We start from the raw sequence: 27,375 nt of genomic DNA, 5'->3' as shown, positions 1-27,375 counted from the left end.
CTGAGTTCAGTACTATACATTTTGTAAGGTTTTGTTTTGCAATGAGCTTATGGGAAGCATCAGAATGGCATGGGGGTATTTTCAATTTAACATTGCGGAATGTGAAAAATCCATGCTGGCTATAGTATACGCACACTCTTGTGGCTGTATAATGTAGCAAAAAAAAGGAGCACGGCAAGCTTTATTTTTAAAAATAAAAAGCTCTGCGTTTATTTGTGTTAAACGCACAACTAGAGAAAAACAAGCAAGTAGACAGAATACAGGATTGATTAAAAATGTACTCCACGAACTATCCATTTCTCTTGAAGACGTCTTTTTTTTGTAATATGTTTTTATTTTGGAATTGTCATAAACAACAAACAAATAAAAAAGAATACCCTCCAAATAGTTGAAATATACGATTTCAAACCACTACAAGTACATCCAAAGTAAGTAAGGTATGTAATTTCCCCCCCTCTTCCCCCCCCCAAGGTTTACCATTGATGAACTTATGTGAAATCTACGGTGTTTCTTAGATCCAAATATTCAAAGTTGAAAGAGTAAAATTGACATACCATACAGAGGAAAAATTAAAGTTTGGCCCATAGCCGAAGAAAAGCTTGCGACATTTCCAAGGATTGTCTGTATAATATAACATACTCCATAAATGGATGCCAAGCTGCAGAGAAATCAAGTGGTTTAGCCTTTCTTTTTGCTAGCTTTAGTGCAAAAGTCATTTTTTCTGACATGGCGATACTCCATAGTCTATGCCTTGTGTGTTAGAATATCCACACATTTCCATCCTCTGGCTATCTCTATGCTAGCCACCAAAAGCCTGAAGGAAATCAAAGACTTGGGATGCGTTCCAGTTCATGTCTACTTATAAGTCAGCTCCATTGGGTTGAACGGGACTAATTCCCAGGTTAGTGTGTATTGGATTGCGGCCTTATATGATAAGTCTTCATTCCCTACTTCCCATATATTAAGAAGAGCCAAGTGTGAAGTAGAGATTATGTCCTGATTTGTGATAACATTAATTTCTGTTAAAAAAAATGAACAGAATGATGCAATTTTAGACAATTCCATCACACATACGTACATGAATCTCTATTCCCATAATCCTTCCAGCAATTGTATCCTTTAGAACCAGTAATATGTGCCAGACTCAAAGGTGTGAGATACCATCCATGAATATATTTTAGACTCTTCTCTCTAACCATTATAGATACTGATTTAACCGGTTGTCTGTTCCAAATGTTTCTGATATACTCCTCAAATGTTTGTATCAGATCATTCTCCCATATGTCCTTCATAGCATTAAAAGAAGTGGATGTTTTAATATTTAATAAAGAATATATATTTGATACTAAATCTCTAGTTCTGTGCACAAATTCCAGCATTAGATGCTCAAATGTAGTGAGTTCTCTTTGTACATTGTCTTTAATAGAATTTAAAGAGTCGTTCAAGTTACAAAAATGCAGCATCTCTAATTTTTCTAAATCATGCTTTCTCTTTTTTTTGTAATAATTTTTATTATTCAAATTTTTATAAAACAAACACAACAAAATCAAACAACAAAAACAATACAACAAAAATAAAAAGAAGAACTTGACTTCCGATTTGTTACAGATCAGCTATAAGTATATAATATATATCAAACCTGTCCCCTAAAACATACGAAATTCACTTTTTTCCATAGTCTAAATTAATCGTCAAATCCCATTATCATCATTTCATTTTTTTCTTTCAACAAAAAGTCCAAAAGAGGCTTCCATTCCTTAAGAAATGTATCTGTCGTTTTTTCTCTGAGAAGGCATGTCAATTTGTCCATCTCAACTAAGTCCATTAATTTCAATAGCCATTCTTCCATTGTTGGTATTGATTCCATTTTCCATTTTTGTGCATATAATAATCTTGCTGCTGTAATCATATATAATATTATTCTTCCATATTTCTTTTCCTTTTGTTTATCCATAAAACCCAATAAAAAAAAAATCTGGCTTTGACTGAATATTTATCTTTAAGATTTTTTGCATCATCCTACCTATCTGTGCCCAAAATAATTTTGCCTGTTTACACGACCACCACATATGATAAAAAGATCCTTCTTGTTGTTTACATTTCCAACATACATTAGAAACATTACTATACATTTTTGACAACTTTTCTGGAGTCATATACCAACGATACATCATTTTATAAAAATTTTCTTTAAGATTATAGCATAATGTAAATTTTAAACCTTTTTTCCACATATTTTCCCATTGATCCATTTGTATATTATAACCAAAGTTTTTTGCCCACTTGACCATACACTCTTTTACTTGTTCTTCTTCCATGTCCATTTTCAATAAAAATTTATACATTTTTGCAATTATACATTCATCATTTGTACACAAACCTATTTCAAAATCAGATTTACTTATTTCACAACCATACATTTTCTGATCCATTTGTATATTATAACCAAAGTTTTTTGCCCACTTGACCATACACTCTTTTACTTGTTCTTCTTCCATGTCCATTTTCAATAAAAATTTATACATTTTTGCAATTATACATTCATCATTTGTACACAAACCTATTTCAAAATCAGATTTACTTATTTCACAACCATACATTTTCTGATCCATTTTATATCTTTCCAACAATTGTAAATAGGCAAACCATTGTGAACTATATCCTTCCTTTATTAGTTGTTCTCTCTCTTTCATTATATATTCTCCATGCACATTTTCTAATAGTTCTTGGTAAGTTAACCATTTCTCTTTTCCAGCCATTTCTCTTCTATAAAATGCTTCTTGACTTGAAACACATAGTGGTATTTTCAAAAAAACCTTGTTTTGTATTTATTCCATATTTTCAACAAAGGACGTCTTATAAAATGATTATTAAAATCCACATTAACTTTTACTTTATCATACCATAGATATCCATGCCATCCCCACTTCAAGTTGTGACCCTCCAAATCCAATAATCTTTTGTTCCTCAATACAATCCATTCCTTTATCCAGACTAAGCAACAAGCAGCAAAGTAAAGTCTCAAATTTGGTAATCCCAATCCTCCTCTTTCTTTGGCGTCTTGTAATAATTTAAATTTAACTCTTGGTTTTTTCCCCTGCCAAACAAATTTAGAAATATCTTTTTGCCATTGTTTAAAAGGTAAATCAGAGGATATGACAGGTATTGTTTGAAATAGAAACATCATTCTCGGCAATACATTCATTTTTATTACAGATATTCTACCCATTAATGACAACTGTAATTTATCCCATTTTAACAAATCTTTCTTAATCTCTGTCCATAATTTTTCATAATTATTATGAAACAACTTTGAATTTTTATTTGTCATAATAATACCTAAATATTTCACCTTTTCTTCTATTTTAAAATCTATCTTCTCCATTAACTCTTTTTGATCCCTTAGAGATAAATTTTTCACCAACATCTTTGTTTTTTGGTTGTTGATCTTAAATCCTGCTAATGGTCCAAATTCTTCTAGTTTATCCATCAATATTTTGATTCCTTCCAAGGGATTTTCTAATACAATTATCAAGTCGTCAGCAAATGCTCTCAATTTATATTCCTCTTTTTTTATCTTTATTCCCGAAATCCTTTTGTCTTGCCTTATGTCTCTAAGCAGCACTTCTAGAACCAAAATAAATAAAAGAGGGGACAGTGGACATCCCTGTCTTGTACCCTTTTGTATTTCACATGAGTCCGTTAAATCCCCATTGACAATTATCTGTGCCTTCTGTGATGTATAAATCGATCTGATCCATTTTATAAAATTATCTCCAAAGTCCATTTGCTCTAGAACCTTAAACATAAATTTCCAATTCAAATTATCAAATGCTTTCTCAGCATCCAAGAAAATCAAAGCTGCTTGTATGTCATTTCGTTGTTCTAGATATTTCAACACATTCAAAACATTCCTGACGTTATCACGTAATTGTCTTTTAGGTAAAACCCCGCTTGATCTTCCTGAATAAATTGTTGCAATATTATTTTCATTCTTTCAGCCAAAATCATTGTAAAAATTTTGTAGTCATTATTCAATGAAGATATTGGCCGATATTTTTTTGTTTTGGTTAGATCCTGCTCCTCTTTAGGTATTAATGTTATATTGGCATTTTTCCAACTATCCGGTATCTTCCCCTCTTGCAAAATAGAATTCATTGTATACTGTAAAGGTAATAAAAGTTCCTCCTCCAAACATTTGTAATACATTGCTGATAGTCCATCCGGTCCTGGCGCCTTTCCTAATTTATTATTATTATTATTATTATTTATTAAATTTATATACCGCCCGACTAGCAATAGCTAATTGCAAATTTAATTTTACTTGTAGCCTCAGATATTTCTCTTGACGTAATAGGACCATTAATAGCTTGTCGCTGAAAATCTGTAATTTTAGGCAAATTCTGTTTAGATATATACTCTTCTATTTTTTCAGAGGAAATTTCCTGACACTTGTACAAAGTTGAATAATATTGATGAAAAACCCTTTGGATTTTTATATTGTCTGTCAACATCTCATCTCCTTCTTGTATCTTTAAAATAAGTTTTTTTGTCGTTCTTTTCTTAATTTATATGCTAGCAATTTCCCCGGTTTATTTGCAAATTCAAAAGTCCTTTGTTTAGCAAAGTTTAATTTACTTTCAATTTCTCTAACTGTCAACATTGACACTTGTTTCTGTAACATTTTAATTTGATTTACAGTAGAAGCTTTAGTTGGATTCTTTTTCAATTCTTCCTCTTTTTGTTTTATTTCTTCCAAGATTAATTGCATGTTCTGTTTCTTCTTTTTAATTCAGAATTACATTTAATAAAATATCCCCTCATAAATGCTTTACTTGTATCCCAAACAATGTTTTCATCTGTTCCTTTATATAAATTGTGTTCAAAAAACTCTTTTAATTTCTTCTTACATTCCTGCACTATTTTATCATTCTGTAATAAAGATTCATTTAGTCTCCATCTAAATCCAAGATTATTATTTTTTAAAGTCAATATCACTGGATTGTGATCCGAAAAAGTTTTTGGTAATACATCCATCTTGGAAATGTCTTTCACTAAACTTTTAGACATCCAAATCATATCAATCCTCGAAAATGTTTTATGTCTTTCTGAAAAGTAAGTAAATTCCTTTACATTGTCATTTATATATCTCCAAGCATCCACCAATTCTAAATTTTCCATCAATTCAAAGCAGATCTTCGGCAATTTGCCCTGTGTCTCTTTAATATTTTTCTCAGAAAGTCTATCCATTTTTGGTGAAATTACCCCATTTCAATCGCCCATGACACACCAATGATCATATGCAAACTCTGATAATTTTTCCATAAGTCCAGTATAAAACCTTGTTTTATCTTCATTGGGAGCATAAATGCCCACTATCAAAATTTTTGTACCCTGTATGGTGATTTCAATTCCCACAAATCTGCCACTATCATCCAATAATATCAATTGAGGAGACAATTGTGAGTTAATATAAAGAACCACACCATTTTTTTTTAATCCTGCCGAAATAAATTCTTCACCCAAATTTTTACAGATTAAATATTTAGAGTCTTTCTTCTTAATATGAGTTTCTTGTAAACAAATTATATCCAATTTTAATTTTTTCAAATAATGAAATACTTTCTCTTCTGCGACGAATTAGCTCCATTTATATTCCAAGTTAGATATTTGTAATCCATTTTTAAGCATGTATTTTAGAAAAGTCTGTACCTGTTGCTCCCTTTGATTCATCATCATCCTTTTCTTCCTCTACCTGTTTCTGTTGACTTTGTTTCCCAGGAATTATGTCCATGTCTTTGAGTTTATCTTCTTCCATGTCTTTTGAAGCTTTTCTCAAGAAATCCCTTGCTTTTTGAACAGTATTTAATCAATACTTCTGTTGTCTAAATGTAAAAATCACTCCCTCTGGAACATCCCATCTAAATTGAATTTTACATTGTTTGAGTTTTTCTGTGAAGAAAGCATATTCTTTTCTCTTACGTAAAAGTCTAATAGGAATTTCCTTCATCACCAGTATTTCTTTACCGTCAATTTTGAAGACATTGTTAAAATGATGTTGCAAAACCATATCTCTGGTCCTCTTTTTTAAAAAATAAACAAGCACATCTCTTGGGATTTTTTTCATTGTTGCATATCTGGAATTAATTCTATAAACTTTATCTATTTCAAATTCCATCCGATCTTCGTCCCAGTCCAAGGATTTTACCAAGGCATTAACAATTTTCTCTCTGATATCTTCACCTGTTTCCTCAGGAATTGCATGGAATCTCAAGCAATGTTCTTTATCTCTAAGTTCCATAACAGCAATATAGTCCAATTTGTTTTCCAATTCCACATTTGTAATATCTATTCTATTCTCTAAGGTTTGCACCTTATCTTTAACATTTTTTACATCCTGTGTTAGTTGCCCAATGTTATTTTTAATCTCACCCACTTCTGTTTTGATATGATCTTGTAAATCTTTAAAATCCTTTTTCATATTGCGAAATTCATCTTTAAATTGTTGTCTGTCCTGTTTCATCTCTTGTTTCATCTCTTGTTTAAAATCATTAATCCCCTCCATAATTTTCTGGAACATGTCTATCCCTTCCTGTGTATCAGTTGAACCTCTTCGCTCTAAAACTTTGGCTGCTTTCCTGGTTGTCATTCTTGGAAAAAAAACCCTTTTCTATTATTAGCCAATGTTCCCAAACTTAGAGGCAAACTGTTTCTTTTTTTCCCCCAGCAACAAAAGAGTTAATATTCCAGGCCTGTTAATATGATCTTAACCAGCACGGTTCTTATCTCCAGCACGTTCAGGAATGTAAAACAAATCCAGTTCTCAGCATCCAGCAGTTAGTAACATACACGAACAGCAGATTCGTTCATAAAAAAATAATCCAAAATAAAAAGGAATAAAAAAAATAGTCTCAGATATATTTCCTTCAAATAATCAAATCATCTTGTCTAATAAGTTGCCTCTTATCCGTTTTAATCTTTGTAATTCCAAATTTAAGCCAGCTTTTTGTCATAAAAAAAAATAAAACAGGTTCTTTGAATTGCTCCATTCTTCCTTAACTTTATATAAAGCGGAAAAAAAGTGTGACTCACCCAAGTTTCTGAATTGCTGATTCGTAAACAAGTCCCTTTTACGATAGTAATTTAAGTCAAATGATAAGATTTAGACAGAAGGAGGCTAGCTCGTTAAAAACGTTTTTAAAAGAGAAAAAAAAAGTCTCGCTTACTTTCAGCACAGCTTGTTGGAAATCCAGACTCCGTCTTCCTCTGCTACATATGCCTTCTTATCTCAGGGGATTTCTGATCAAATCCAGCCATCTACAGCTCAATGAAGTTACGTGGATAATCTTCGGTTCTCCTTTATCTTGGAGAACATTTACGCCAGTCAAAGATTCCTCTTGACTGACTTTTAACTGAAAAAAGCTTCCTCTGAGACAGAGCTCCCTCAGAGACAACCACCAGCCAGCACTCCTTCCGGGAAGTCCCTAAATCATGCTTTCTCAATGCAGATTTTATGAATCAGATTTGTATAAATGAAAAAGAGGCAGATTATTAGCTGTCACACAATGGCCTGGTTCGCACGTCATGCTAAGCCAAACTCTGGCTTAATGCAAGCATGTGGGCTCCTACAGACAAGATTTTGGCTCCTTTGCTCCTCCCTGGTGATTTTGCTGCTGCACTGATCTGAGCTAAGGTACTGGCTGAAGCAGGCCTCTAACCACAAGCTATAACCAAGGCTTTTTCTTTGTTTATTGCTTGTGGCTTGTCCAGAAGAGCTAAACCATGTGCCTGGTTCAGACAACATGCTAAGCCAAGCCATGCTTTAGCTCTGTGTGGTGGCAGCATCAAAATGACTAGAGAACTGAAGTGGCCATGATCTTCTCCCTGGGAACCCACACACTTGCACTAAGTCATGTTTTGGCTTAGCATGATATGTGATCCAGGCCAGTGGAATGACTAGTGTGCACCCGGAAGGTAAGTGGGGAAATGTTATTTTATAAATTTTCGTTATAATGGAATTTATCAAGTGTAATTGACTGTATTTTTTAAAAAAATGTCTGTTTTTGGAGATATAGTTTACCAAGCTTCAAAAATTAAAGGACAATTTTAGGGACACTGTCCCCAGGCACAGCTCTGCTGCATTTGGTTATGGCGATGTCATCAGTAGTTCAGTGGTGTAGTTGTCTAGGGTCTCAGGGGGTCTTAGACCCTTTACTTTTTTGAGAGCATGGTCCCAATGTCTCCAGCAGCCTGTGAGCCAATCAGAATGAAAAGGGAGCGTGTTAGCTACCGAGAAGAGTCTTCTAACATGCTTCCTTGTTCTTTCCTGCTAATTGGAGCCAATCAGAGTGAAAGGAGGTGAGTTTTTCAGTAGCTAACACTCTCCCCTTTTATGCTTATTGGCTCCTAGGGACTCTGTTGTGGGAGAAGGCATTAACAAGGTTCTCATTCTCAACCAGCAGCAAAAAAAGTTGGAGGGGCATGGCTATGGCTATCATATATGGACCCTGCACTTCTGAATTTGCCACTACACTACTGCAATAGTTTGTACCCCCATTCTGAAAATCTCTTTTCATCATTTGTGTGTTTGATATCCAGTTAATGACTAAACATCCTGCAAAACGTCTTGGCTGTGGGCCTGAGGGGGAGAGAGACATCCAAGAACATGCCTTCTTTAGGAGAATTGACTGGGAGAAACTGGAAAACCAAGAGATCCAGCCTCCATTCAAACCAAAAGTAGTAAGTAAGATGAATAACATCTCCTTTCCCAATGAGCCATTTCTGGAGTTATTTAAATATTTGATTTTTTAAAAATTATATTGATTTTTCCTAATTCAAGTACATAAACTACCAAAAAAAGTCCATTACATTTCTAAAACATACATTTCATAACAGGTTTTATAGGCTGAAGTATTTCAAGTTAAAAAAAATAAAAACATTATTACATTAGGATAACTCAAGTAATTCCATTCTATTCATTAGAATAACACGAGTAATCTGTGTACATTCAATAAACGGACTTATTAGCTTCAAATATTCCACCTCTGTCTCTTGTCCATTTGTTTGGATAGTAATATCGTGCTCTTCATATTTCTAAACAATCTTCACTGCACTGCCCCATCGCTGATAGCAGTGCTTTCTACATGTAGCATTATGGTTACTCCCTTCAAATGTGAGCAGATAATCTGGGCCCACTCCTTCTTCACAAAGATTGGGATGAATATGAAAAGTTGTTCTTGCAGCGTGCTCTTTAATTCAGTTGATTCCAGTGCCTCCAAATCCAAGCTGTTAGAGGTGATCAAGCACAAGTTTTGACAAGGAGTGATAACCTGAAGGTAGGAACTGGGGTGTACTTGTAAAAGTCTTTGTATGTAGATAACGCTGCAAGATGGACAGCACACACCCAAACAGTTCTTATTACACTTTATATCTGGCAATTCCCAGTAAGTTGGATGTCTGCTTGCAGGACATGTACAACCCGCTACTCCTGCCTTCACATTATCCAGGGGTGGGGAACCTACAGCCTGTGGGCTAACCTTGGCCCACCAGGCTTTCCTATTTGGCCCACCAGGCCATTTTGGGAAAGCCACACCCACCCATCCTACACCTGACATCATACATAGCATCAGGTATGAGGCAGGTAAGGGCAGGTCTTCAAAGGAACTATCAGGAGCTTTCCAACTGCTCATCAGATGGGCAGTAGGAGTGCATTTTGCTCAAGGAGGAAGAAGCCGTTTCTCTTCAAGACTATTATGACTGATGAATGTGAAAAGTTGTTCTTGCAGAGTTGTCAACATTTCATAACGACTTAGCAAAATTGGAATGACTTATCAAAATTGGACCGACTTACCAAAATTGGAAGAGCACCTTGCAAAGCTTCCAAGCTGGAGAACCACACACAAGTGATTTTGACATCATTATGGCATCATATGATTGACAGGTGGTTTTGCCCCTGGAGCAAGAAAGGTTCCCCATCCCTGACATCAAATGTTGACAACTGTGATTATGATGGTCTCAAAGAGACTGGGAATTACCCCATATTAATGAATAACCCAAGTTGTGTGGGTCTTTTGTCATAAAGAGACAATCCTATGCAAATGGATTTGTGAACTCAGGGTGTAGGGGCACTTAACAGCTGTATCTGGGCTATGTGAGAGTGTCCAAGTAATTAGGAGACTTTGTTATGCAGGCTACTTTCACCAGACTACTTTCATGACAGTTGGTAGCCAGAAATGAAATATTTTGGCACTAATCATCAAGCATGTTACCCGTTACTCTTTCAAGCGTGGGTTGGGAATGTGATTGCATCAATCAATGAAGTAGGTGAATGCCCTATAATCTGTTTGTTCAGCAACTGCCTGTTTTTGGTATTTAAAGCTAAATTAGCATCTGAAGATGATGAATAAAACGGAATCCGGTTGCTACAAAATGTATGAAACATGTCCGTTTGATTGGTAGTAGAATGGTGTGATCAGCAGCAGCAGACTTACACAGTATGCATTTTTGTTACTGCTCCTTCTTTTGGCAATTATACTTTTGCCCTTTAAGCTTATTGCTTGTTCACTTCTCTCTGAGTGAGAACACTATTCTGGAATACCTGTTTGTAATTTCAAGTGGGCTTGAAGTCAGATTAAAAAAAATCAGTGGCTTGGAGAGCAAAGTGGTACTGGTTTTCTATCTCATGAGAATTCAGCAAAGTTTCATTAATATTTCTTGTGTTCTGTATTGCCTTTCCAGTATTCAGTTAAAAAACAAAACTAAACTAAAAACATTTGGCTTTACATGTCATTTTAAATAGCAATACCTTAGTTAAGGAATCCTCCAGGAACAAAGCTCCTTTTAAGGAAGGCTTTTTTAAAAGTGAAACTGACTAGATTTGCTTTGCTATCATTTTACTGATAAGCCTATGCCTTTGCTTTAAGGTGAAACTGACTAGCCTGTGTCTTTGCTTTGCTATGGATAAATATTCAACCCTGTGCCTTTCCTTTGCTACAGTGAAAGTGTCAAGCCTGTGTGTTTGCTTTGCATTAAAGAGATCTCTTGATTTCTCCTAGGGCTGGGGAGGGAAGGATCCAATACGATTCAGAGGAGGAGAAGGAGAGGAGTGGGAGTGGGTGGGTGCCCAATAGGCACCCTTTAAAGCCCCTGTTGACCCCCTCTAGGATGCACACCTTATTTTGGTGAGGGGGTTTGAGAGTGTTGAAAAAGCTGAGAACAATGCCATCAGGACTCTAGACCAAGAGGCACCCAAGATGGAATGGTCAAAGCTGAGACACCAGACTAAGATGCATCCAAACTCAGAGGAAGGCAATGGTACACTACCTCTGAATACCTCTTACCACAAGAACCCTATGAACAGAGTGCTGGGAGATGAGACCTCCAGGTCAGAAGGCACTCAACGAGCTATTGGGGAAGAACAAAGGATAAGTACTAGTAACGCTGTGACTAATGATGCAACCAGGTCAAAGCCGAAAGGAAGCCCAGAGGCTGATGTGCACAGATGCAAAAGGAGAGTCTGGAGTTGTATGACGCAAACAATAGGAACATGGAATGTGAGAAGCATGAACCAGGGAAAGTTAGAAATTGTCAAGCAAGAAATGGAACATATCAACATTACAATACTTGGTGTGAGTGAATTAAAATGGACGAGAATGGGGCATTTTGAGTAAGGCAACTACAAAATATTTTATGCAGGTAATGAGAAATTAAGAAGAAACAGGGTTGCTTTAATAGTGAGAAGTGATGTAGCAAAAGCAATTAGGAGATACAGCGCAAGGTCTGAGCGAGCAATGATGAGATTAAATGGGAAACCTATGAACATAACCATCATCCAAGTCTATGCTCCAACGGCAAACGCAGAAGAAGAGGAACTGAAGAGATTTTACGCAGAAGTACTGGAAGAAATAGATCACACACAAAAACAAGATGTGCTGATAATCATGGGGGACTGGAATGCAAAAGTAGGGAACAGAGAAGAACTGGGAATTGTGGGGAAATGGGTCTTAGGGGACAGAAATGAAGCAGGAGAAAGACTTATTGAATTATGTGAAGCCAATAATTTGTTTCTTGCAAACCCATTTTTTGAACAACTGAAAAGACGGCTGTGCACGTGGACATCACCAAATGGTCAATATAGGAATCAAATTGACTATATAATTGGTAGCAGAAGATGGAGCACTTCCATACTTTCTGCGAAAACAAGACCAGGAACAGACTGCAGTACAGATCATAAACGGGTCGTATCAAAAATCAGAGTAAAGCTCAAGAAGAACAACAAAGCGCTCATAAAGCCAAAATACAATTTAAATAACATCCCAGCAGAATATAAAGATCAAATAAGGAACAGATTTGAGGCTTTCAACTTAGTTGACAGAGAACCAGAACTATGGATTGAAGTCAGAGACATTATCAGGGAAGAATGCAAAAAGACAATACCTCTAGTTAAAAAGAGAGAAAGACCTCAATGGATGACTGAAGAATCTCTTAAAATGGTTAAAGAGAGAAGGAAAGCAAAAGCAAAAGGAGATAGAAACACGGTTAGAACTCTAAATACAACAATACAGCGACTACTCCGTAGGGACAAAGAGAACTATTACAATAGTTATTGTATAGAAATAGAAGAGGGCAACTAAAATGGTAGAAAAAGAGCTCTATTCCAAAAGATTAGAGAAATGAAAGGTAAATTTAAACCACGAGTAGGGATGTTGAATAATCAACAGAGGAACACACTGACTGACCGAGATGAAATAAAAAGAAGGTGGAAGCAATACACTGAAGAACTCTATAAAAGAGATGCCAGGATGACAGATTCATGTACAGAGGAACCTTATGATGAAGAACCAGAAATTTTAGAATGTGAGGTGAAAGCTGCTCTTAAAATACTTAGAAGAAACAAAGCACCAAGAACAGATGGCATACGAATAGAGTTGCTACAAGCTACTGAGACTGAATCTGTCCAAATTTGGACAAAAATCTGTCAAGAAATATGGAAAACTAAACAATGGCCCACAGACTGGAAGCGTTCAATATACATTCCAATTCCAAAGAAAGGGAATCCCAGGGAATGCAGTAATTATCGAACTATTGCCTTAATATCCCATGCAAGTAAAGTAATGCTCAAGATTCTACAACAAAGGCTCCTACCATATATGGAGCAAGAAATGCCAGATATCCAAGCTGGATTTAGAAAGGGAAGAGGCAACCTATACTCTGGACAAGAGGGTACTGTAAGGACAGAATATGGAGAAACCGATTGGTTCCCCATCGGAAAAGTTGTGAGACGGGTGTAGAACAAATCATACAGAAAGGTGGATTGGACCAAGATGAAGGAGGTGTGAAAATTGGAGGGAGAAATATCAATAATTTAAGATATGTGGACAATATCATACTACTAGCAGAAACCAGTAATGATTTGAAACGAATGGTGATGAAAGTTAAAGAGGAAAATACAAAAGCAGGACTACAGCTGAATGTCAATAAGACTAAAGTAATGATAACAAGATTTATGTAACTTCAAAGTTGATAATGAGGACATTGAACTTGTCAAGGATTATCAATACCTCAGCACAGTCATTAACCAACATGGAGACAATAGTCAAGAAATCAGAAGAAGGCTAGGACTGGGGAGGGCAGCTATGAGAGAACTAGAAAAGGTCCCCAAAGATGTATCACTGAACACTAAAGTCAGGATCATTCAGACCATGGTATTTCCGATCTCTGTGTGTGGATGTGAAAGTTGGACAGTGAAAAAAGTGGATAAGAGAAAAAAGTCATTTGAAATGTGGTGTTGGAGGAGAGTTTTGCGCATACCAAGGACTGTGAAAAAGACAAATAATTGGGTGTTAGAACAAATAAAATCAGAACTGTCACTAGAAGCTAAAATGATAAACTGAGGTTATCATACTTTGGACACATGAAGAGGATGACCAAACAAGAGATGGATTGATTCCATAAAGGAAGCCAGAGACTTGAACTTACAAGATCTGAACAGGGTGGTTCATGACAGACGCTATTGGAGGTCACTGATTCATAGGGCCGCCATAAGTCGTAATCGACTTGAAGGCACATAACAACAACAACAAAAAGGCCCTGTTGAAGCTGGCCCCACCATCTATGAGCCGGTGTAGGAACCTTTCCCTATTTTTCCATATTATTTCTACCTCTTGTACCAAAGCTTCTGTTAAAGAAGTAATGCCCCAGAACACATCTACTTTGCTAACTGAGGTATTACAGTAATACTTTTTAATAAGTTTGATTAAAATGTTTCTTATGCATATGTAACGACCTGGAAAGCTATTTTCCAGCTTCGGTGTGGGCAGTTGAGGGCTTTGAAATACCTTATGTACTAAGATTGGTTTATGAACATTATATTTGAGGGAACACGCTCTTAATACAGAAGACCTGAGAAGAGTATTCTCTAAAACATCTATTTTGGTATGTGGGCTGGAATTCCACCAAAACTCCCATCAAGTGAAAAGCCTTTGTGATTGTCAGAAAGTTGCTTGGTTTTTTAAAACACAGCAGAAGGGTAATAGAGTGCATCATTTTAAACAGTTTCCCATTTATAGCAAACCAGACATTAAGGTGGTCCATGTTGACAGAATGATGACACACTAATGATAAACTCCACTGGATGGCAAGTATGAGTCATAGCCGTGGCCATATAATGTTGAGATTTTAAAGAATGTAATATGGTACTTGTGCCAGCTCTAATAGAGAAGTAACCATTTGAGCCGACACGATGTTTCAGCAAGAACCGATGTTAAATACATGGGAGAAGGCTTGGCAACTTCTACGGCATTATTACTTGTACCATTTTACCGTTTTTCTGCTGTTGATGAAACAAAAATTCATTGAAAGCATTGTATACTAATTATTGACTCAATCCAGTTCCTGTGAGCATACGTCTACTTGAAGTAGGCTTTTACACACATACTGCTCACTGTATTATGAACCCTGTATACCAGCCTTTCCCAACCAGTGTGCCTCCAGATGTTGTTGGACCACAATTCCCATCTTTCCTGACCATTGGCAATGCTGGCTGAGGCTGATGGGAGTTGTGGTCCAACAACATCTGGAGGCACACTGGTTGGGAAAGGCTGCTGTATACAAACTGGCTATTATCTAGACATTTCCTCCCCCAGCATAACTCACATGGTTGGAATCATATAGCACCAATCACCTGTTGATAAGATAGTGTGGGGAAGTGGATTTATTCTTCCATCTGAATTGAAGGACTCTTTTCAATTTATATGGCCAGGACGTTAACATGTTTTTCTGGATCAAGATCCATGATTGTAATGAATTTTAAATAAGTTGTGGAGAGAAGATAATTTGATATCTATGTGTATAAATCGGATTTTTTTGTCATCTGTACCATATATTTGAGGCATGTTCCTCAAGCATTTTTAGTTATTTCACTGCAAGAATTATCACCCAGCATATTCTACTACAGGACTATTTATACATAACTCAGATAATCTTTAAAAAGGGAGAATTGTGGTAGTTAATTTATTTGTCATTCATTAAATCATACGATGTATCAAAACTTTTTCTCTCACTCACGAGCACTCAGTTAATATCTCATGTAAAATACATTGGAAATTGGCTATACTAGTAGGGGCTGATATGAGTTGTAACCCAAAACATCTGAAGGGTACCACATTGGCTACCCTTGATCTGGCACTCAGTCAATTTTAGTGCAACTGTTGAAAGTATTTTCCTATAAGTATTGCCTAATAGATTATGCCAGTGACATCATTGCCAGGCACATCCCTTCCACTTGTGCCATTTGGAGCCTCTTGCCAATTTCTAGTGACCTTTCCACGTTCCCCCCCCCATTTTTTCTTTTATTTGACAGCATTGCTCTTAGCTATCCAGAGCCTGTGTGCATACCTCCTACAAAAATGAATACTTTTATTTATTTAAAAGATGTATAGTCCACCCTTCATTGCTACCAATAGCAGGATAGGGTGCAACATAAAGTAAATTAGTTGGGGGGGATTAGTGACACACAAAAAACCCCACATAGTAATCCTGATCATTCGTAGATTCATATTCAGATGGACAAGTGTTATATTACAGATTATTTCACCTATGATGAGCATTGAAGTGCTGCTGATGTAAAGTGCCGCCAAATCATTGGTATCCCTTCTGGACATATCCTGTGTCCCTAGTGTTAATGTTGAGTGCATGCCCAAGGACATTTGCGACTGTTTATATGTAATCAAAACAATGTGTGCCGTTTGTTCATTGCTTATTGGGATAGTGGTACAAATTTATGAGGTCCAGTGAAATGAACACACTTTTTAAACAGTATAATGTTTAAATTACCTCAGAATTCACAACAAAGTTCTTTATTTATACATTTCTTCTAATTGTTTCCTTTCCTCCTCCCCCTTTACAGTGTGGCAAGGGTGCCGAAAACTTTGACAAGTTCTTTACCAGAGGACAGCCAGTGTTAACACCACCTGATCAGCTGGTCATTTCTAACATAGATCAAACAGATTTTGAAGGGTTCTCCTATGTCAACCCAGAGTTTGTACATCCCATGTTGAGGAGCGTAGTATGAAGATGACAGATACAAAGAAACCACACAAAGAAAAAATTGTGCTTAGCCCTGGCGTTTTTAGATCTTTGCCTTGTTGATTCCATTTGGGTCTGAAAATTGTAGGGGTAAGAAATGAGGAAAGAGACCAAGGTTTACAGCAAAGAATGTGTGATCTTAGGAAATCGCCACATATACTACCCATTGTATTCATCTAGGAATTACTGCTGCTTTTAGGTTACTCTTATGAAGACACTTTTATAACTTCTGTTGTCTCCCTTTGTATCCTGCACCCTCTGGAATTCTCTCCTTTAAAGGGTTAATTAAGAGTATCATGTAGATGTGGGAAAATAATCATAAAAATAAGTGGATCTAAAAATACTCCATGTACAGCCTTGTGGGGCCAGCCCTTTGTTTGGTCAGCTTGGCGTCACATGATAGGAAGAATGATTGGCTGATAATAGGCCTGAAAATGTAAAATAATTGGAATGGCAAGGAAATAGGAGCAAATGAAAATTGCTTCAATGTTAAAATTGAGCAGATACCTCTTAAAGCAAATAAATGAACAAATCAGGTCCATAAGATCTTAATTAAAGTACAGGCGGGCCCCGCTTATACGGCAGGTTCTGTTCCGGACCCCCGCCATAAAGCGGAACCCCATTGAGTATAATGGGGTGCATCGCGTGAAAATGCCGCAAAAGCGGCTTTAAAACTGGGAATGAAAGCTGCCGCATTAGCGGAACGCCGGGAAGCGAAGCACCGGGAAGCGGAGCCCTACTGTAGAAGCAAATATATAAAATTCTCAGTATGAAATTGGGAAAAAAATGATATGTAGGATTAATATTAACTAAAACCTGTGATGAACTTTCTCGAAGGTAAACTGCATAATACTAATATGTGTATTAATTTTAATCTCCATGAGATTATATTGTGATCCAGGGTGCCATTTTTACTACTAAATTTTCACCACTAAAGTTTATAATTAAGCCAGTTCTAATACTGTTCTAAAATGTTTCTTAACTTGACTCTGAAACAAACCTGCAAACTCCTAACTCCTCAATTTATACTTATTTATTTAGTAAACTTCATGATAGGAAAGTATTTGTACAGTAAATTAATACAAGTGTAAAGTTCAGAGTCACTCCCTGCTTTTCCAAAGATAATTAAGGATTTTTTTAAAAAAAAATCAGTATTTTAACATGGTTTAAAATCGCTGGAGCCACAGAAAAACAAAGAATTAAAAAGCAACTGAAGATGTTGTCTTCAGCTGCAGTTGTCCTAGTTGAGATGTTGAATACATTTTTTGCATATGCATCATTCAATGAATTTTGCATGTTTAATAATAAGCATAAAGTGAATCTGTATTATGGATAATTCTATCAAATATGACGATACACATTTTTATAAGACCCAGCTGTCTACATTTGCAAAGGACTCTATTAAGATTTATTTTAATGTTTTATTACTAGTTTTTGGTGTATTTTTTAAGTTCTGCATAATGTTGATAATTTAGGGAAATTGATGATTTATTTTTACCTAGGTCTACTGCTAAATTCTAATAGCGACCTGCAGGCTTTCTACAAGACTCTGATCACAGTTGAAAACACTGTTGTAACAGCTGCCCCCAGGCTGGTAAACAAAATCTTTGTCAGTACACGTAGGGAATTGCTTTTCCCACCCCACCCCAGGTTTTCCTTTACAGTGCTCTTCCACCAAATCCTTAAAATGCTTTTTGGTCTCTGGCAGTTTAAAGAGTAGCTTGAGGGTTTTATGTTAAGGGAAAGAAGACTTGAACAGGAAACTTTGAGAAGAACTGGCTGCATGCTCACAACATGCTCAGTTTCTTTTTGAGATGTGGCTGAAGCTGAGTGGTTATTGGAAAATGAAATGGACTGCCTTCAGGTCGGTTCCGACTTATGGCAACCCTATGAATAGGGTTTTCATGGTAAGCAGTATTCAGAGAGGGTTTACCATTGCCTTCCTCTGAGGCTGGGAGGTAGTGACTGGCCCAAAGTCACCCAGTGAGCTTCATGGCAGTGTGTGGATTCGAACCCTGGTCTCCTAGGTCAGTGCTGTAATTAACAGATGCTTCCAGCTCCCCTGTTTTAAACTGCTTATGTTCCCTCCTCAATTTTTTTCCTAGAATATGGTGATTTTTAAAATCAGTACATACTTTATTTGCACTTTTGAAATATAATATGGTACACTTTTCCCTTTGTTTAACATTCACCTTGCAAACCTAGATGCATGACAGTGACAGAATCTTGTCATGTCTTTTCCTGCATAGAAGGCAATCTGCCTACTGTTTTGGCAGAAAGGTGCTCTCTAGAAGTGAGATATGTGCTACCAAATTACTGTAAAGAGGAAAAGAGAGGTTTCCAATTTTATTAAAATATTATTTCTACATTACAGTCCTAAACCGTGCCAAAATATTTCATCTGCCCTCTCTTGAAAACTCTTGCTGAGCAGAAGGTAACTTCAAACATAGTGTTTTAACTTCATGTGAGTTCACTGATGTTGGGAAAACACATACAATTATGGTATGTGTGACTGTAACGCACGTCTATTTTGCCTCATGGGAACCCTCTGAAGATCATAGCTTTCCAAGAGGTGTTTCTGCGCAAGATGCCATTATTCAGATATCAGTGTGTGCATGTTTTCCACTGCACCAGTATGGAAAAGGCATTTGTGATATGGTCCAAATACTGAACATCAACTATAACTTCACACAGACTGGGAGAGGTTTCACAGGGGTCTCTGTATTAGGCAAAATTCTGTTTAAGAAGGACATTGCAGCCCAGGTTATTAAAGATGTCTCTCCATATAGATAACTTTGGGCAGACTTCATGCTTAGCTGAGAAATAATCATAACTTCTAGGCAGAACTGAAGATAATAGAAGTGCTTTCAGCCAACATATTTACTTCAGGGACAGTGATACCCCACCATCAGTTAAGTGGGACTATTTTATGTGGTTTTCATAATTTTTAAACTAGTTATACCCTGTGGTACACCTTGTAGAAATATTTATGCATTTTTGCCACACTTTATTAATATTTTCTTGCTGCCCTATTTAGCACTTACATTGGCATGTTCCTTGCCGCAGTTCCCATTTTCCCTGACTCAAATGATCACAGATGAGCTAATAGACAAGCTAATGTGCTGGCACTTCTGGTCAGTAGTTAATGGTTCAGTGAAGGCTGCAGTCCTATATATACAAACCTTCCCCAACCTGGTGCACTCCAGATAGATGGAGCTGTAGTTGCTATACACACTTGCCTAGGAGTAATTTTCATTAAAGCCATGCTCAAGATTAAATTAAATTTTGACCAGACATGTATAGGATTGTACTCTTCAATCTAGATTTATCGGCTGAGAAGCAACCAAGTATGTGTTAATATTCTTGGTGTAAATCCCTGTGAAGAAGGGACAACAGGAGATCCTTGTGCCACCAAGTAAGCATGTCATTTGAAAGCTGTAACAAAGAACCAGTACTGTGAATAAGAAGAGGCATGTAAAGCTCTAACTATGGTCAGTGGAGGTGGACCATTGTTACACATAAGAACATTAAAAACAATCAGATGTTGGTATCGTTATAACTATATCTTACAAAAAAGGTAGTCAGCTAAACATTTCTTTCATATTTGCCTTGTTTCCTAAACAGTTCAGAAAAGCAGTTGTCACAGTTTTAGAGAAAGTATATTTTATCATAATTGACCAGATAATTTTTTTAATTCTCAGGCTGAATGCTTGGTGGTGTATCTGTAACTGACACAGCCTAGCTAGCAAAATTAACTTTCATTTAAAAAACAAGCACTAGTGCCCCATTTACTCAGCACATTGGGGTGAGGGAACATAATATACTCAGTGATTTTATTTTGGGGATTAAATTGAAGCTCAAAAACTGCCCATCAACATTCTGAGAAGGAAAATGTTCTTTTAACAGAGAATCGCCACTTTCTGCACCCTTAAACACAGGCATAGTCATACCCATTCTAGTTGGATTTCAGTATATGTGTTGGAATAATAATAATAATAATAATAATAATAATAATAATAATAATAATAATAATAATTAGTTATTATGGTGCCAATAATGTATATTGTACTTTACAGAGTAACATAGAAGAAGACATGCCTCTACCCTGAGGAGCTTACAGTCTAAAACCTGAGATGGAAGAGTGGTTTCCTTGTAGGAAATGACTTATAGTTCAGTGATAGATCACATGCTTTTTGTCTGTACAAAGCACCAGGTTCAATTTCTGACATCTCCAGTGAAAAAATATAAGTTGATGGGAAAACCTCTCCCTGCCCAAAGCCCCAGAGAGCTCCTGCCAGTCAAAGTTGAAATGCTGGGTTAAATAGTAAAATATTCTCACCAGGCACCTTCCTATGTTCCTTGGGCTCTGAATGGTAGATAATGTGGAGTTGTTGACATGAGCAATAGAGCAAGGGAATACAAAAATAATTCTAAAACAATTATCCAAGAAAAGCAACGGGAGGGGGGGGAGGCCAATAAGTGATGATGATGACAGAAACTTAAATTTGTATCACTTATATGGAAATGTTTCTGGGTGCTGTTTCTGTTGTTCAGTGTGCATAAAGCAGCTTAAAATACAGGTTGGAGCACTGAGCTACAAAAGACAGTAATTTGAATTTGAGTTTTCCTTCTCCAGCAGGCAAACATAGTAGCACTTTGATAAGCACTTTTGCTTACTCTAGAAGTTGCCTATTCAATAGAAGTCAGTAGTATGTGTTTTTGCTCTTTTACATCCTGGCATTGGGCTAAGGTGGTGTGCTCAATGCCAGTGAAAGTAAGCAATTTTTTTATCTTTTATATAACAGGAAGTTACCAGTTACACAAAAACACAGACTTCTTTTAGCAAAGTGACAGGCATTAAGAGGGTGCTGCTGGAATTTAACAGAAGGTATTTGGTAGCAGGTTTTTTTAAACAAACTAGTTTCCCCTATAATCCCTGACAGCAGACATTCCTTAACTAAGACCAGCTTTCGACACTTGTACATCTGATGCAAAATATTAAAATGGCACCAGCCTGAACACACCAGTTGCTGAAAGAGAGAACCCATAATAGCTGCACTCCTATTTCTAACTATGGAAATATAAATGCATACCTAAGAAGCCACTGTCCTCTGAAACTCAACATTTCATTTTAATGTACACTCAACAAACACAGGAGACATGTCAGTTTAATAGTCTTTTATTGACCTTGAGAGTTAAGATTGTATATCAACAATTTTAATAAGCAGCCTATCCACAGAACAGAGTTCTTCTCCAACTTTTTGGAACTATTTTTGCAATATGGGACAAATGGAAGATAAAACATACTTTGTAGGAATATGAAGTAAAAGGTTGCTAACGCTGATGTAACTTACTATTTTTTATATATTCAAGACACCATCCAGTCTTTTTTGTTTGCTCGTTTTGTTTTGTATCCTTCCCACCCATTCTCCACATTAGCAGTGTCAGAGTTGTGGCCACAGGACAGCTACATGTGCTGATGGAGCATATCAGGGACCAGTTGAATTGGGCCCTCAGCGTTTATTGGCTCATACAATCACATTCAGTTATCAAAATGCAAGTGATTCCCTGTCAGCCAAATTCAAGACAGGTATGCCAACATAGTAAGGGAAACATGTTTATAGTGTTCAGTTTACAGCGTTTATGGCCACTAAAGAATTGTTTTTTTTAATCATGTCATTTGTGATCTTTGTTGCGTAAGTCATTAGAATTTAATTATTATCACTGCTTTTTAAAATCTCATTGCATCTGTGAAATGTGTCAGATATTAAGAATTCAGTTATAGCAATGTTCTGTTCAAACAAAAATGTTTTCTTGTGATACAGTAAAATGCAAAATCTATCCATGCCAACAAAATGCATCGGAAATGTTTAAAGAAAATTGACAATGATCTAGCATTGGTGATTATGTACGACTTCATATTTTCAACTAATAATTGTGCCAGTGAAGTTTGGCATTTATACAACCTTATAGTGACTATGTAAGCATGCACTAAAGCCCTCATGTTCATATGAAAATCTTTAGTAGAAAGGGGCAGGTATAATGTTCTCAAAGTTGTATCACAGGTGTGGAAAGTAAGAATAGTGGATGTGTTTCTCAGCTCTGCCAATGACTCCCTTGGTGGCCTTGGGCATGGTACTAAACCTTTCTGCCTCAGTTTCCCCAACTGTAAAATGGGGGTAATAATACATGCCTCACAGGCTACTGTGAGAACTGTTCAGTTGTTCCTGATGCACTTCTAGTGTGAAAAAATCTATTATAAGTATTACACTTTTTAATATGGAATCAATTTATTCAATTTACATGGTTTGCTGAATATGCCATGCTATTTATACTTTTTATACAACTGTAATAGTACTGTTGGGAAAACAAATATCACACTTATCGTAATATACTTCTTACAGGTTATGGAGTACAGCTTAGGTCTTGCCAAGCAAAGTCCTATATAGTACTGCAAAGTGCTGCTTTTGCAAAATCATGTAGACACAGTTTTCCTATTACTGAGATTCAGATTCTGCATAAATAGAGCATCATTGATTATTTTAGGACAAAATGTTAAAGAAATTTGACATCATAGATATTTTCTATTAATGTACAATAAAGCACCAGAAAAGAAAAATTACCCTTTTGAAAGCAGCTAATTCCATCAGCAAAAATACCTTTCAGCTGCTAATTCATTTTATCTCTGAGACTTGCTGGCCTCTTCCTACAATTGGTCATTATGACTATATGTAGAAGAAGTTTGATGTTTATCAGTGGCTGACATGAAGAAAAGGATACTTGCAAAAATGATATCAGATCATGCAGCAGGCCGCGGTCTGATTCCATCAGATTCATCTTTTGTACCAAATCTGACTTTCAAAGCTCACATATTCCACTGGGAATTTCTCCTATGCAAACCCCATTGAAACCTATGTGGAATATGATACATTGGTCAAGATTATGCAAAGCACTTGAGTCCACCCATTTCCATCAAAGGCTAAAAATTCACGCCTCTTCAATGTCCTTGAGTGCCCCCCAGGATTTTCAGTGCAAAGCAGGCCTTGCCACTGAGATTTCCATTTATTTATTGGCATCCCTTTAACTTTACCTTCCATTAAATTGAATTGGGAAGCCCTTGCAATAGAGACAACTATGTGTGTTCCATCCAAGCACTTACAAGTACATCTGTACCCATCAGAAATTGCTGGGCCAGAATCAATGGATGTAACTCTGATGGAATTTACTTGATCTGAATATGCATATATTTGCGAGATGTAAAGTTTCCGGCCTAGGGTTTCAATGGTTATTTCCTTTTGTATTGTATACTGAATACTATGGCTGCTCTCCAAATAAGTAACAGAGTAGACCCCTTGAAATCAATTGATAAGCCTACTCTGACTTTTACTTTGTTGGATATCATCCCTTAAACTATTAATCAAAAATAACTTTCAGAGCTATTCCATTCTTTTTATTACTTAACAAATGCAAGCCAGTCTTAACAAAATAAAATGTGATTTTTAAAATTTTTATTTTTTCTTAATGTAAAGCCTAAAATATGCAGGTCACACACTATGGTCAGGTTGCAGCCCTGAAACTAAGACCTTCTGCCATGCGTAAATGAGATATTTTACATCACGGTATTTGCTGTGTAAACTTTTTTCTTTTCTGTTAAGAAATGCCAGAATCAATAAAATGTTAGCTTTCCTGTATTATACTACTCTGAGGCTCAACATTTCTATATAGAAGAGAGGAGAATGTTTTCTAATTATTTAATAATTATAAGGTACTGTAGGGGTAATGGAGAAGCCATTTATTTACAGGGGAAAGTCTAAAAAAATAATAGGCAAGATTAATGTACAAATTGATGCACTTCCCCCCTCCCCTCTATCTTAATGTTTAATCTTTGTTTGCATGACATTTTCTTTTGTTAAATATTAATGGTAGTTTGAAAGCAAGTGAATATAAATAAAGATACTGATAATTATTTTGTGGAGGAGTGTCTTTATTACACTTTTGTTTGAATTTCTTGGTTTTATCAGAAATGATATTCCAGTTTAAGTACATTTCTCACAATTCACTATGTAAACTCCTTTTTTAGCTTGACTCAAGCTCTGTTACCGTGTGAAAGGCTATTTCCAATGGCATTTGCCTAGCATATGTACACACTAGCTTATGCACCACTGTTAGAAGAGCACAATGAAATCAATTGCACTCCTGCATCTTCTTCCACCACTACCCCACTTGGTTACTTCAGGGCTATTACAAGTTCATAATAGCCAATGCACATGTTTCCCAGTGTTTTCTAGTCAGTATACAAGATGGGAGCTATAGTTAACATACAGACCTGAGTCAACATTTGACCTTGCAATGTATAAGAATAAATATAGACACAATTACTTGGAATCTAAATTCCAGTGCATTTGGAAGCCTGTTAACTATACACTATTATTTCCATATACAGTTACCCAGTATGTTATTCATAAATGAAAAATTAAATTTGTGAATATTGTATTGGCAACTGCATATGTCGAGAAAAGAGTCATGTTTTTGAAGCAAAGATCCATCGCCTGTGCAGTGTATCATATTAACTGAGTCCCTGTTGCTTCATGTGTCTCCGGTGTAGTTCAGTGATATAGCATGTGGTTTGCATGCAAAAGTTCCTAGGTTCAGTAATTGCCATCTTGAAGTTTCCTTCTGAAATGAGATGTCATGAGCCAGGCAGACGGGAGACAGGTAGTTGAGAGTGAATCAGAGGATGAGTACCTGGACTGGGAATCTGGGGGGGGGTAGGTAATGGGATGGATTCACAAAGCACCCCCGCCCCCTCTGCTCCTGACCCCTCTGTGGAAGCGCAGCATGGGCTAGCCAAGACTGCTACTATGGACACATGCCCCTCGCCCACGATTCAGGAGCCGCCTTCTTAGGTTGCAGGTGCCCAGCCAGATGCCCAGTTGATTCCCACGCCTGAACTGTCCATTAGCCCCCACCAGTCGGAGGAGGAAGCTGAGATCCAATCCCCTTCGCCCCATTCTTGAAGGATTCTGAGGCACAAAGAGCAACAGCCAGTTTTAAGGCGGAGCAAGAGACTTTGCGTGAAAGTCAAGCCCTCTTAAGGAGGCGTGCAAACAGGATGTCTGCTGCGTCAATGTCTGTAGCTTGAAGACATGTTTAGACAGAGTTGGTCAGGGAATTTAGTTCTTAGAAATCATAGACAGGTGAATGAATCGAAAAGCTTTTGGAGTTGCTGTAACTTTAATAAAAAGAGAAAAACTCACAGAACCAAGTGCACCTGGATTACTTGGCTTCAGGTGGGACAGTTTGACGCAGCCACAACCTTCTTCCTCTGACACTGCCATGACCAAAAGCAAGTGGCAGAGAAGGGAAAGACCTTCACCAAACTATGCAAGCCATGCTAACTGAAGTTCAAAGCCTTTGAACTGAAACCCAGTGTCTTTGAGCCAAGAATCAAACCTTGCACCTCCAGATGACTCAGTTGGTCACTCAAGGACTCCCTGTACAACAGGTGCAGGGAGGTGTCCAGCTCCTCCTAGCACCCAGAAGCAAGCCCCCAGTGGGAATGCCAGCCCACTATGGGGGGAAAGTCGAGCAATTTTCCATGTTCCTTGCCCAGTGTGAACTATACATGCGTATGTGACAGATAGAATTTTCCGATGATGATGTGAAGGTGGCATTCATCATGAGGCTTCTAGAGGGGGAGGCTGCCCAATGGGCCACCCTGCAGCTGCTTCGAATTGATCTTGTCTTGACCCAGTATACTGCCTTCATTAATGCCATGGCTGAGATCTTACTGGACCCCCAGTGCAAGGAAACAGTGTCCAGGCAGTTGGGGCACTTGAAATGGGGAAAATTCAGTTGGAAATTGTCATGGCCCCGTCAGAGGACTCCTCAGATGAGGACGACTCGGGAGTAACAGCAGCAGACCCAGGAGCAGCAGACTCAGAAGGAGACATGGAGGAGCCTCCTGAGAATCCAGCTCCTTCTCCCCCTCAGCTGCAGAGCACCCCAGGGACAGCAGAGGCCCTGCAGCCAGACACAGACAGTGAACAGGATACTCCCCCCTCACCTGCAGAACGTAGACAGCAGAAGGTCAGGCAGAAGAGAGGCAGGCCTGTCTCCTTAAGGCCCAAACGCTGAGGGCTCACACCTGCTGTCAACCTTGCTCTTTATAAGGCACACCTTGGCTGCAGCTTGTTGCTGACTGCAACGTCAGGCGTGGCTTGTGTGTTCCTAGTTTCCTGGCACCCTCTTTCAGACTGACCCCTTGGCACTTGATCCCGGACCTCTACTGACCTCACTTCCGGACTCCTGACTCGGCAAGTACACTTTGGACAAGCCTGGCCCTTATCAGCTCCCCTCCTCCTAGACCTGGCAGATTTATGACCAGACTGCCGGCTAAGGACTTTGCTTCCCTGCCAACCACCCAGGAATTTCCAGCCCCCCACCGGCACTGCTGACGCAGTGTAGAGCTGACAGAAATTACACCAACTCTTTTAGCATCTTGGCCCAAGAGACAGATTTCAGTGACTTTGGACTGATGTTTTTATACCAGCAAGGGCTCAGCTCGGAGGTGTTGGATGAGTTGGCTCGAGCTCCTCCACTGAGCACTTTTTCAGAACTTGTTCAGTTTTGCCTACAGATCGACAGCCGGCTTGAGGGTCACCACCAGGAGCACAAAGCTGAGACAGCTCGATCCTTGCTGCCCATACCACTTCCCTGTGCCCACATTCCCCCAGCGGGAGAACCTCGATGCCACTGGGGGTGGAGCACATGCAGATGGGGGGGGTGCAG

General features: G+C 37.6%; 1 protein-coding gene across 2 annotated transcripts in view; it reads left to right on the top strand.

Annotated features, from left to right (window-relative positions):
* Positions 1-24,550, top strand: part of PRKCA (protein kinase C alpha) — a 325,883-nt gene extending 301,333 nt beyond the window's left edge. For both annotated transcript variants that reach the window (XM_061615579.1, XM_061615578.1), the window contains 2 exons: positions 8,599-8,739; positions 16,406-24,550. In XM_061615579.1, the coding sequence (XP_061471563.1) occupies positions 8,599-8,739; positions 16,406-16,570 (306 nt within the window). In that variant the 3' untranslated portion in view covers positions 16,571-24,550. The remainder of the gene's footprint in view (positions 1-8,598; positions 8,740-16,405) is intronic.
* Positions 24,551-27,375: the final 2,825 nt, after the last annotated feature.

This window comes from Rhineura floridana, chromosome 3 (genome assembly GCF_030035675.1).
Source record: "Rhineura floridana isolate rRhiFlo1 chromosome 3, rRhiFlo1.hap2, whole genome shotgun sequence".
Taxonomy (NCBI): domain Eukaryota; kingdom Metazoa; phylum Chordata; class Lepidosauria; order Squamata; family Rhineuridae; genus Rhineura; species Rhineura floridana.
Note: the sequence above shows the minus strand (reverse complement) of the source record. Positions and strands in the feature narration are given on the sequence as shown.